Source organism: Mustela nivalis (genome assembly GCF_964662115.1).
Source record: "Mustela nivalis genome assembly, chromosome: 3".
In the NCBI taxonomy this organism is placed as follows: Eukaryota; Metazoa; Chordata; class Mammalia; order Carnivora; family Mustelidae; genus Mustela; species Mustela nivalis.
Genome location: NC_139022.1, coordinates 58,247,737 through 58,261,664, shown reverse-complemented (window position 1 = coordinate 58,261,664; position 13,928 = coordinate 58,247,737). Strand labels below are relative to the sequence as shown.

Genomic DNA, 13,928 nt, shown 5'->3' with positions numbered 1-13,928 from the left:
GTGGATTTTCAAATTCTGAAACCATCCCCAAATCAAACTTTAAAGTCATGATAATTTGGAAGGATTTGTCAAAGTGAAAGAAATAAGTCACTGTTCAAAGTCATTACTTGGAGGCAAGTAAAGGACTTTTTTTTTTTTTTATGGTAGATTCCATCAAGCTGGAAACAAAGTTAATATTAACACAGATATTTGGAAGTGGAGGGTCTTATACAATGGGTAATTTCAGTAAGTCTGCACTTACCTGGCCTTGGTAGGTGTTTGGTTTAGGGTAGATTTCAGTTTGTTTAAACTTGTAATTCAACAATGATACTATACTGGTCAGGAGTGGGAGTGGAAATTACCTAATTTCCATAAGCAGTTTTTTAGGGTAACAGTTACTAACACACACACACACACACACACACACACACACTGAGAAGGGCAGCTGGTTTCTGTTCTTTAGTTCTTTGTTAGTGGACTATTGCTTGTCTTGATTTTACTGCCTGACTATAAACCATGCTCAAAGTAGCCTGTGTCCTTTGCCTTGCCCCTTTGTGCTCTCTGAACTCTCTGGGCACTTCAGAAATAGAACACTTGTTACCAAAGGATATGATTTCTTATTCTCTTATATGTCTCTTCCAGGTAAACCTCATGTTTAGTAGAATGCCTTGTAAGTAGTATTACTTTAGAAAAGTAGTTTATAAAGTATTTTTGATTTTACATACCATCAGGATTTGCAAATGCATATATATATATATATATATATATAAACTCGCATAGGAAAAACATACCACCAGCGTTAACAAAATTAAATAAAATTACCCTATAAGTGAATGTCTAGTATATTGTTGTTGTTTGGTTTTTGTTTTTGTTTTTAAAGATTTTATTTATTTATTTGACAGACAGAGATCACTAGTAGGCAGAGGCAGGCAGAGAGAGAGAAAGGGAAGCAAGCTCCCCACTGAGCAGAGAGCCCAATGCGGGGCTCGATCCCAGGACCCCAGGATCGTGACCTGAGCCAAAGGCAGAGGCTTTAACCCACTGAGCCACCCAGGCACCCCTCTAGTATATTGTTAAAAAGTAGGACTAAGAACTATGAATAGAGGGGCACCTGGGTGGCTCAGTGGGTTAAGCCGCTGCCTTCGGCTCAGGTCATGATCTCGCGTCCCGGGATCGAGTCCCGCATCGGGCTCTCTGCTCGGCAGGGAGCCTGCTTCCTCCTCTCTCTCTCTCTGCCTACCTCTCTGCCTACTTGTGATCTCTCTCTGTCAAATAAATAAATAAAATCTTAAAAAAAAAAAAAAAGAACTATGAATAGAGACAATTACTACAACAACCCACAAGATTACAATGACCACAGAAATACTGACTATACTTATTTTTCTTTCACTAAGTCTATGCTTTACCTTTGAAGAGCTCAGCAAATAAAGACATAAGGTAAAATAAAGACCTAAAATAAGGACTAAATAAAATCTAAATAAATAATAAAGACCAAAATAAAGACAAATAAAGACATAAAGTAAAATAAAGCCAAATAAAAATTTGGCTTATTAACAGAGCCTTCAGAAACATTTCTCCATATATGTACATGTTAACTACCAAACAGCTGGGCTTGGATCTACCCCGTTATTGTTCTAGATCTGAAAAACAGATGATCTATTTGAACACAATGACCTTACGCCTAATCATGGAGATCAACTCACATGGAATCTATAGCAGAACAACTCCAGGGTAGTGATCTTTCTTGGAAAACATCTGCTACGAGCTGAGTGTGTTTACATTTTGACAGTCCTGGCAGATGTGCTCATATACGGCCCATCTGTGTGGTGTTAGGAGGCTAGAGGTGAGGAAGCTGGTCTGGACACACAGTTGGGAGAGAGCTTATTGTAGTACGCGCAGTTGTTCTAGAAAATGCAAAGTAGCACCTCATAGCATTTTTTTTTCTTCCTGTGCTATTAATGCCTTATAGCAAACTGATTTGTTTGCATTGCCCAGAATGAGCAATAAAGTTATGTTTGGGACTGCTTTTTAACATGTAGCCATGGTCTGATTAATATTTCAGAAAAAAGAATAATTGTTATTATAAAAATTAATACAGAAAGTTTAGAGAGTAAATAAATATATCAGTTTAAAATATTTTTCATATTTGAAAATGTTATTAAGATAATATTTTGGTCTATGGGGAAAAAAACACTGAATAAATGAAGTATTTATTTCTACCTGAAGCTTTTACATGTTCTATTCTCTGCATCGTTTGTTACATTCTGAAGTATTATTCAAAGTGTGTTGTGAGGAACATAATTTCACACTTCATAGTAGTTACATACAAAATTACCTATGTCTTTTTAAAAATTATTTTTATTAACAGATAATGTATTATTTGCCCGAGGGGTACAGGTCTGTGAATCATCAGTCTTACACATTTCACAGCACTCACCATAGCACATGCCCTCCCCAGTGTCCCTCACCTAACCACCCTCTTTCTCCCCCGACCCCGCAGCATCCCTCAGTTTGTTTCGTGAGATTAAGAGTCTTATGGTTTGTCTCCCTTCCAACCCCATCTTGTTTCATTTTTCCCTTCCCTACCCCCTCAACCTCCCACCCTGCCTCTAAAAGAAATTTCTTTATTGTTAAGATTTCTCAGATGTTTTTATATGTTGGTGTATTTTCGGAATATCCAAGGAAGAAATATACAGAATTCTCATTCAGTGAGCATATTTTTGTGGAACATATCTCAGACTAATATTCTCTTGTGTTTACTTGAGAAATTTCACTTTGGTGATTGAGTCAGAAATCAGCAGTCTGGAAGGAAAAAATTTTTAAAAAAAGAAAAAGAAAAAATAGATTCATATTAGCATTTACTTATTTCACATAGTTCATTTATAGAGATTCCAGAAATTAAGGAACTAAGTGACTAAGATATATCTTAGTTTGATATATTATCAAACAATAATTCTATTCTTATATCCAAGATTTTTTTTTTCTTTCATGGGTTCATGCGTGATGAAACTAGTTTATAGGGGAGATCATTAAGATGTTCTGTTAATTTGGATATTAGGTTATTCCCATTCTCATAAAGAGAAAGAAACTAGTGAAAAATGTTCTAAAAACACATAAAATGTATGAACTTCAACCTTAAGATAGTTAAGTAGTTGCTAAAAGAGATGAATGAAACACCCAAATTCAATCATGTTTGTTTAGGAATCTCACAATTAAGAGTTTTAAATAACTGTAATGTAATAATAGATTTTGTGATACATAGTCAGATTCTAACATAAGAGTAATGAAAACATGCATGAAAAAAATGAGGAAAGAAGTTGGAGTGAGAATTGGTAGGGTTTATACAGCAGAACTGGGAGAGAGCTACTGAACTAGAAGGCACAGATCTTGTCATTAGAGACGTTTGTTCTGTTTGAAGACAGGGATAGCTTATTAGATGGTCCCGAAGTCCCAAGTTATATACCCCTCCTAAATACCTGCCTATACTTTTGAACTTTGCTCATTAAATAAATTTTTTTCAAGTTTTTAATTGAATTCTAGTTAGTTAACATATAGTGTAATATTGGTTTTAGGACTAGAATTCAGGGATTCATCAGTAAGATACAATACCCAGTGTTCCACACAAGTGCCCTCCTGAATAGCCCCCACCCATCTAGCCCATCCCCCACCTACTCCCCTGGGGTAATCCTCAGTTTGTTCTCTATCATTCAGTTTCTTTCTTTCTTTTTTTTTTAAGATTTTATTTATTTATTTGACAGACAGAGATCACAAGTAGGCAGAGAGGCAGGCAGAGAGAGAGGAGGAAGCAGGCTCTCTGCGGAGCAGAGAGCCCGATGTGGGTGGGGCTCAATCCCAGGACCATGGGACCATGACCCAAGCTGAAGGCAGAGGCTTTAACCCACTGAGCCACCCAGGCACCCCTCTATCATTCAGTTTCTTAAGGTTTGTTTCCCTCTCTCCTTTATTCCATTTCTCATATGTTCATCTGTTTTGCTTCTTAAATTCCATGTATGTGTGATCATATGGTATTTGTCTCTCTGACTTGTTTCACTTAGCATTGTGCTCATTAAATAATACTGTTTGTAAACTTAGTTTCGCAGGGAACCTCTCATCAGTTAAAAAGACACGGCATCAAAATGTGACGAGAAGGTGGGCACCGAAGTCACACTGGCTGGATTCAATAATGGTTCTTTTAACTTCTGAACCGTGTTACCCTTAGCAAGTCACATAACCTCTCAATCTCCTCTGAAAAACTGAGGTAGTGCTATATCCATTGCATAGGTTCATGCTGAGTTCTGATTTTATCCCAAGAATCAAGAGGGATTACCCATTGTATATGGATTCTTGAAAATAAAAGGTAATTATGTAAATACAAGATCTATTGTCATTAAACATTATTAATTGGTATCTAGCAAATACTCAAAAATTGCAGAACACTAAAAGTGACCTCATGAAAACATATTAGTTTCTGGAGAAAACAGTGCAGAGTCTGAAAATGTAGATTTGACAGTAACATAAAGTCATGGAAGAAGACTGAAATATGCAGGTTTTCAGAAATCACCTCCTGGAATGTGAACTGCAAACAGTAGTAAGTGGACATAACAGCAGCTGAAATCACAAGTCAAGGGCAGCCACAAGAACGTGCGGTATGTGAGGAGCCACGGACCTCTCCATGAAACCAGACTGACCCGCTGACAGTAGGATAAATTGGATACAAATGTAACTGGTGTTAACACTCTATTCCCTGAACCAGAAACAGAATGTACCGAATTTAACAAAAATTGTTAAAGATTTCCTGATTTTTTTTTTAATTTTATCTGCCAGAAAGATCACAAGTAGGCAGAGAGCAGGCAGAGAGAGAGAGGGAAGCAGGCTCCTCAAAGAGCAGAGCACCCAATGCAGGGCTCGATCCCAGGACCCTGAGATCATGACCTGAGCTGAATGAAGGCAGAGGCCTAACCCCTGAGCCACCCAGGTACCTTAAAGATTTCCTGATGTTTATGGAGCTTTTAATATTTTTCATGTTTCTGTGCAGACGCTGTAAAAATAAATGGTTTGCCAGATTGTCACTGGCTAGCAGAGGGGCAGGGAAGACAAAAGCACTAGCTACATTTTGTTTAAAACTATCCTCTTATTGTACGAAGTGGAACTGGGGGGCTTGGATATAAGAGATGAGATAAAATTAGGAAAAAAAAAAGGAGATTTAATTTATTTTACAACTTTACAAATGATAAAACAATAACACCCAATTGCTATACATAAACAATAGGAAACAGTGTTGAACAGAATGAACTTGACAGAATAAATCTCACCTTTCAATTCCACAAATGATATAAGAAATACTCAGTAGCAATTATCCTGTGCAGCAGTGCTATCTCTGTAAACTCTTTTTTTTTTCCTGCTATATACATTTGAAACACTTGTGCTTTTGCCTACACAAAGAAACATTTATTAAAAGGTGCTACTTAAATGGGAGACACAGGGCCTGGGAGCCACTGAAAACTGCAATTTAAATACATTGCCAGCTTGAAAACTTTTTTAAATTTTTCTTTTTTCTTTCTTTTTTTTTCTTTTTTCTTTTCTTTTTCTTTTTCTTTTTTTTTTTTTTTTTTTTTTTAAGACTTGGCCATATTAGACCCTTATTGAAACTCTAAGTATGAACAATAGAATTCAGTTATAAAGTAGATCCCTCTTAAAGCAGGTTAATAACTGAAGTCTCAAAAGAACTTCTTTATTCTAAAGTAGTCTAATCTCCAGACTGCTTAACAGCACAGCCTCTGAAGATGTTAGCATAACACAAATCTAGTGTGTGTATATTACAGACTCTGTGTGGGTAACACAGACACACATATATAACATTGTATATATGCATCACACATGTCTATTTGTACTATATAGATATAACTATAGCACATATATAATAAAATATCTATGTCTAGGTGGGCTTTATTTGGATTTTCTGTCATCAAATAGGAACAATAACCCTCTTTCACTCAATTTTTAAAAACATTGGTATACTGATAAGGTCTAATGGGAAAACTTCCAAACTCGTAGAGGTAACAACTAACTATACATGACTTTTCCTATACCTCTTCCACAATTATAGATACTCCCAACAATAAGCACATGAAAACAACTCTTATGAACCAAATACCACATTGTGTGCAGTAATGACTAACTGGCTCAATTAGAAATAAATTACTTTGTTCACCCTTTTCCTGTGTAGAAGCTTAGTAACTAGTTGGTATGTACACTACCCCCAGCATCACTTAAGTAAATTGCTTATGTAAGCATATATGTAGAAATTTCCATTAGCAGTTGATAAACATTTCATATGATATACAATACATAAAGACATTTGAATGCCCAGCACCTTCCTTCAGACAGAAAAACTTCCACAGTAATTTCATCAGTCCTGTGGGCTGAATCACTAGATTTGCCCCCCAAATCTGTTACTGATTCTTTTTTTTTTTTTTTTAATTCCAGCAACCTAATATTGAATATAGAACAGGCTGGGTAATAATGATGAAAATATTTCCATGGCCTATTCATGTCAACAGCACAGTAACAACCACGTTCTCTAAAGGACAAGAATATTTCACAATCAGCTGCCTGAGCATTGCCAGGTACAGGGGGAAATTGTGAAAAAGAAACAAAAAATTAAAGCTGTGAACATATGGTAGTCTCAAAAGGAAAAATATTCAGATGTTTCAAGTATGTATTTATTATTTGATATTATCATGATCCCTTGTGGCCTCATATTGGTTAAATGGAATTCTTCTTCTTGCTTTTAGCCTTCAGCGATCTCCTTGCCTCATCCTTGTAAGAAGGCCACAGTAGCTTGTGAAGGTGGTGGGGCAGATGGAAAGCCATACAATAGGGAATGGAATGGTCCTGTACAGTTTGTTTTCTTTGAGCACTAAATGCCTTTAATTGAATTCATTCTTGAGTATTGAAAGTTCCCTGAGATGAACAAAAGTAGTCTCAGTTGATACTGAAGCCCTTTTTTATATGCTGAACATTTTTAGAACTGGGCAATTAATTTAGAGAACACAAAGTATAGGGCAACAAAGCCATGCGAAGCTAAAAAGGCACTACTCAATGCATCTATGAGATAAACATTAATGCACTAAACAGTGAGTGGCTGGGATGCTTTTGCTGTGGCCTTAAAATTGTTTAAACACATTTGTTGATAATGCAGTAAACATGGCAAGGTTCCTTGCTGCTGCTTTTGAAGACATACTTTGAATGAGTTCTGAGGTGGATTTGACTATTAGAATTTACTTGTAACTTCAAATTTTTTATTGAATTCAAATTAAAGCCTACTCAAAAAGCTTACCCATAAGTAGTAAAAATTAAGGTTCTATAAATCATCTACTTTGGATTTGTTACGTGGATCAGACTTTTCATCTTTACATTCTGAATTTGTGCCTCGTTCTTTAAGATTTCCAATAGATAAGAGGTTAATGACAAAAGTGCATCATGTTCTGTCCATTTTTAGCTCTGCATCTCCTTTATGCATTCTATTTTGTTTTCTTAGAGACACATGAATTCTAAAAAATAGTATTCTGAAACCCAAGGTTCTCATATTTTTAAAAATTATACCACATATTATTAATATATTAAGAACTGTCCTACTGTGAACATCCTTTTCTATGAGAACATGTATGTGTATATATATATATTTATATATCTATAAATATATATATGTGTATATATATATATGGAAAATCTCCATGCTCTTTCTTTTTTCTTTTTTCAGACTGCCTTTCCTAAGAAACAAAACATACATATTCCCCACGCTATTTCTTCTTTCCTCAGACTGCTTTCCGAAAGAAACAGTAAGTCATGTAAGTGTTTCAGGCTAAGAGTAGAAGTGGGAACATAGTACTCCTGCTTTCTAAACAGTTTGCCATTAGGATTACCTACCAGTATAGTATAAGTTAACAGAAAACTGGCCTATTGGTCAATTCTATCACATGTTAAAACTTTTTGAATCACTTTCTTAATAATCTCATGTGCTTCTTTGAAAACACATTAATGTGATAATGTGAATAAATTTAACCACAGGAAAATATTGGCCAATTTAATTCACTTGAAGTGCAAATACTGACACACAGATTCATTATTAAACCTCTTAAAATTAATCATCTGTTATGAAGACAACATTCTACTAATCATGTTGTTTCTGCACTAAGAAAATTTAACAGTGACGTAAAGAGAATGCCAATCTTTCCATTTGAAGAATAAAGGGAATATCAAAGAACTGGAAGTCTCATTTCAGCCCTCTCAGTCTAATACTTATTCTAAAGGGCAAAATGCTTCCACACAATTATTACGAAATGTAAAAGCTATGGAAATCTTCCTTCAAATAAAGATAAAGTTTGAGTTTGAAAGCTTTAATATCTCTAAAGACAACTTCCATATTAGTAGCATAATAATATATTAATACAATATTTTCATGAAAGGAGAATGGTTTGTTGTGTAGAAACATCAGCACAATCTTTGGTACCAAAAGTGCTTGTTTTCTTTCTGCTAATTTTACCATCTCAGATGACACAGAACATCTTTCCTTTAGAATGGCTCAAGATGACTGAGTGGTACAGTTTAGCTGGTACCTTCTACACCCCTGGAAAAAAATCTGGAGGTCTAGAGTTGTGCAAAATAAAACTCTTTTACAAAGTCATCATGTGATTGCTCTTTAAAAATATCAGAACTTTAAAAATGATTCCTTGAAGGTTATTTATCTCATTCATATTTATCTCAGAAAAGATTTCTAAACACCCTATACCCAAACCAAAAGAGACTCCAGAAGACAAAAACAAAAACAACAAAAACAAAAACATAAAGTTCATGATCAGACTCAGAGTCCTGACTGAAGGCATTTACTTGAGTTGTTTCATCTTACGGATTTCACTGCTCAAACTATTTCCATCTCGATTTCTGCTGACAAGGATGGTTTAATCCCCAGGGCTGAGTTGTATTCCTGGGCGACTCTTTTAATGTGCTTGGCGTTGCCATGGCAGCCCAACAGTGATGAACACATTTGCCTCATTAACTAATGACAAGTGCATTGTTGGATCTTGTAAACACTACTGATTATACATTCAAACTGTGTTCTTAGTGGAAGTGGCACTTACTAGGACCCTTGAAGTCAAAATATGTGTTTTTTTAGAGCACTTTGCAGGTATTTCATCAGCTGGTAGCAGATTTCTCATAAATGTCCTCTATCACCTTGTATCTAGATTCTTGGTGGATGCTGAAACTCAGTCTGATTTTGGATCCCATTTTCAAATCTTAGGAAGCATCTTCAGAAAAGAAGTGCGTATTCAGTTTGTATGTTTTCAAATGTGCTTTATTGCTTTATACACTTTCCTGTTGTTAGTTTCAGAGCTCCTCTATTATGCAGCACATTCAATGTTTTGAATTCTAATGGCATTCTGTGAGGACTGGCGTTGGAAAAGTACCTATATTTTAAGTCATCATAGTAATGATATTTGACGGCTTTTCCATTCAAATCCTTAGGGAATGGCCAGAATCCATACAGGTGAATTTCATCACAGAATCTTGTGGCAAGTGTATACATGAGGAGACCTGTGCTGGGTCTTTTGATGGGAACTTTGTTTGTCAGCCAGTAACTGAAAAAGAAAAAAACACACACAGAAAAGAATTTAGAGAAACATACAACATACCCTATGGCAAAGTATATAGGATGTGGTATGGAAGTAAAATTAAATTTGAAAAGTATCATTATGAGTAACATTCGAAAGACTGCTACAGCAATAACATATTTCTCAAGCACTTAGAAAATTTAATATATGGATTTTATTTTTCCTTATTCTTTATCTCCTTGCTTATTTTTGAGGTCGTATAAAGTGAGAAAGTGTGTAAATATTACTGTAGAATATCATATTCAAAATGAATTCAGAGCAAACATTTATAATAATATGCAGAACAGAATCTTCTCAGAAAGTGTTAAATATCACTGTGAAGGACACAGTAATTGGGAAGAGATTAGGTAATTCTCCTAGAAAAAGAGAATTTGAAACTTTGCCCATAAGTTTTTCAAAATCTCTGATATTTCAATTAAAAATCTAAACAAATACTTCACTTGCCTTATACTGACTTATTTAATTTAAATTGTCCAAATTCCATTTTAAAAAATTAAAAATACTGCCTTAACCCACAGAAAAACAGCATAAAACAAATAACATATAAATAAACAATTCACCACTTAGTTTAACATTTTATTACATAGATAAAAGAAATTTAATAAATATTTTATACTATTCATTTTCAAAGGCAATAAAATACTCCAAAATGTTCAGATCCATCATTGTTGCCAAACTTTGTTCACCTGAAAAGCATGCAAATTCACAAGTTAATCATCACCCCGGGTGAGGAAGGGGGTTTCCAATACTTCATGGCATACTCATTACCTTATGTGGAAACAGCTAAAAGAGGAAGGGTGTAGATTTTCTTTAACTTTTAAAGTTGCCCAATTACAAATAGAATAAAGCTAATATGTATTTTTTTTTAAATATTTGTTTTAACTCTTGTCTCTTACCTGGGGATATATATATACCCTGCCTGCCATTCAAACCTAAGGTGGAAGATTCTACTAGATTCTAGTCATTGTTGTATTTACATATTTGCCTTAGATTTTATATAATACTCTTTGTCTTTTTTTAAAAATAATTTATGAAGCTTTCTGAGGACACCAAATACACCCAATCTACTGAAATTTGACCAACAAATACTGGACTCTGAGACATCCCTACATCCAAATAGGGAAAATACACTTATGAACTATCACTCCTCTTTCCCACCCCCTCTTTTGAACTGGGATTGAACTTTCACCTTTTTTTTTTTTAAGATTTTGTTTATTTATTTGACAGAGAGAGAGATCACAAGTAGGCAGAGAGGCAGGCAGAGAGAAGTGGGGGAAGCAGGCGCCCCGCTGAGCAGAAAGCCCGATGTGGGGCTCGATCCCAGGACCCTGGGGTCATGACCTGAGCTGAAGGCAGAGGCTTAACCCACTGAACCACCCAGGTGCCCCTGACCTTTCACATTTTTTAATTTTCTAGCTGGGTGAAGGCCACGTGCTGAATGTTTTGAGCAATATGAAAGGCACGGTAGATCTTTTGTTACCAGAAGTGTGTTAAGGAAGCCTATTTTCAGTAGAGGAGATTTATAAGGAGTTTTCACAGATTATTATTTAAGAATTTTTCCACAGCACAAAGTTAGCTAATGAACAAAAACCATCGCACTTACATTGTAAGCATCGTGAAGAAACCACGGATACTGGTTCTGTGCCAGGAGCTTACACTACAGTTTGAAGGTTTTGAAGAGACTGTGATATAGCCGAGAGCCCTCTCAGCTTTGAGAAAGCAGATGCTCTAACACAAAATGATGATCATTGGAAAATTTTGTGAATGTGATCTATATGTGATTACAAATGTCAGTTGATAAAGTTGGTTAGTTTTTTTTTTTTTAAAAATGCACATATTTATAAATTTTTAAAGAGGCTGAGGTAAGTTCAAACTCAAAAAATAATTATTTCTATTGGGGAATGTCAATGATTAGGAATAGTCCAGCAATACAAAGGTCATGCTAAATTATCTTATTTCTAATGTGAGGGGGAAAAAAATCATCAGGCAATAATATACTGCATATTATTTGTAGGGGACTCCAAGGTCATATTATATGTGACTTCAAGAACACATTATAAATACACACTTTCCATTTTCTGGAGAGATTTTCTGGATAGCCAATCAACCATGGATAATCATAAACAAAATACCGAAGGAACTTTTATATGTAATGCAAAGCAGCAGTTATAATATTAGAAAAAAATGCCAAAGGCAAAATTATTAGCCTTAATGTTTTAAATGTTTTAAAATAGTGTCAGAGATATACAGCCACTCAACATTTTTTGATCTGGGACACCACATGTGACACCACAAGCAGAAAATCTTCTTACCCTCAAGTACCTGACGTCTAAAAGCAGAGCAGGAGACGTCAGCACATCCAGAAGAAAGCAAGAGAAAAATATGATTCTTGGGACAATTCTCAAGTATGTGATGCAATTTCAGAGAAGATTTTATAGAGGAAATAAATTTGTGGCTTTGGGAATAGGGAAGCTATACCCACAACATTAATTAATTGATATTAATAAATACGGTGTTTTGAAAACTAAACTCAAATCGCAAAGCCTCCTATTTGAAAATAATGGCTTTAGCCTCTACGTCTAGAGGCTTTAGAGACGTGTTATTTTAATCTATGCAGTTCAAAGACGGGTGCGAAAAAATGTTGCTTTAGAACTCCTAACACTCTCTGATGTTTGACTTGTAACAATTTCAATAATCTCAAAGAAATAATAAACTACCCATTTCCAGGACATTTTCGGAGAAAAAGCACACAATAAATGCCATTTATCAAACAGCTCTTAATAAATGGTATCAACATGTAACAGATAAATTGAAACAAAACTTGAAAGCAGGTTAAGAATTAAGGCCCCAGCTAATAACATTCTGTGAAGTTAAAAAGAAACAAGAACTGATCCGAATATAGTCAGTAAGAATTTCCTATGTGCTCATTATAAATCTAATGTTGGGCTTGAAATTGTATAGGCTAACATAAATTACTGATATTCAGTAGTTGCCCTGGAACACGTTCCATATGTGAAAAGCACAAAAATGGATATTCTTTTTAAATTCTATTAGCACAGTCAGAGAATATCTGCCAACTTTACAAGCCAAAATCCAGGGAACAATTTTAAAATCCGTATCTGGAAGTATCTAGTTATGTACAAGCTGACATTTAAAAACCACAAATTTCTTGTGAAGAGTTAATCAAAAATAGAATGCTAACTTAAGTTTTTAACCCTAATTAGGAAAAAGAAAAAGAACTGAAAGTAATGCATATATAAAATAATGAACTATTTATATTCTAATTCAGTATAAGCTTTTCTAAATTTTATCTCAAATTCATTTCCGTTGTAGTTTAAAATTGGCAATGTTTTCAATTCAGCAAATAATCTAGTTTCCATGTATGTATTTCTTTTTATAGATTGATTTTTTTTTCATCATAAAATCAATATGGGCTCCCTGTAGAAAATTTGAAGAAAAAAGAAATGAACGAGGAAGAAAAACATTCCTTATAATCCAACTACACAGTGATAATTACTGTTATAATGTGCTGCATCCTCTTGTTTCCCTGGCTGTTCTGGATCTTAATATATATTATGATCATTCATACACAGAATGTTTTTCACCAGCGAGGCTAAGTTTTATTTCAGATACTATCAATTCCCTTCCTCCCCTCCTTTCTGCTACAGTGTTGGAATAATACTCTGTCTTGTTGGGTGAAACAAACTCACACTGGATTTTAAGTGTAAATTGAACATTTCTTTTTTTTTTTTTAAGATTTTTTTTTTTTTTAATTTATCCATTTGACAGAGATCACAAGTAGGCAGAGAGGCAGGCAGAGAGAGAGAGAGAGGAGGAAGCAGACTCCCTGATGAGCAGAGAGCCCTATGTGGGGCTCAATCCCAGGACCCTGGGATCATGACCTGAGCCGAAGGCAGAGGCTTTAACCCACTGAGCCACCCAGGTGCCCTGACATTTCTAACTTTTTATAGATGCAATAGCCTCCATTGGCCTCACTACTTCCCAGCACAGAAGCTCTGTTCTTGCCAAGCAAGGCGTCTTACCTCCCTTTCGTCCAACATATCCATCCCATTTCTTACTTCAAACTAACTCAATATTTTGCCATGTTTGCCTACCAAATCCGTGTCACAAGATGTGAGTGTGAATCTATGATAATAATACTTGAGTCTTTGGGAAAGCTACTTCACTTCCTTGGACCTCAGTTACTAATATTTAACCTCTAAGGTTGTTATGATAATGCAAAAGATATAGTAAGTGTGAAGGTCATTGTACAAGCTT

At 35.1% G+C, this 13,928-nt stretch overlaps 1 protein-coding gene across 1 annotated transcript in view; it reads right to left on the bottom strand.

Moving 5' to 3' along the window:
• Positions 1–5,161: 5,161 nt before the first annotated feature.
• ST8SIA4 (ST8 alpha-N-acetyl-neuraminide alpha-2,8-sialyltransferase 4) overlaps positions 5,162–13,928 on the bottom strand; it is a 100,374-nt gene continuing 91,607 nt past the window's right edge. Inside the window, exon 5 of the mRNA XM_082723837.1 lies at positions 5,162–9,617. Within this exon, the coding sequence (XP_082579963.1) occupies positions 9,335–9,617 (283 nt within the window). The 3' untranslated portion in view covers positions 5,162–9,334. The remainder of the gene's footprint in view (positions 9,618–13,928) is intronic.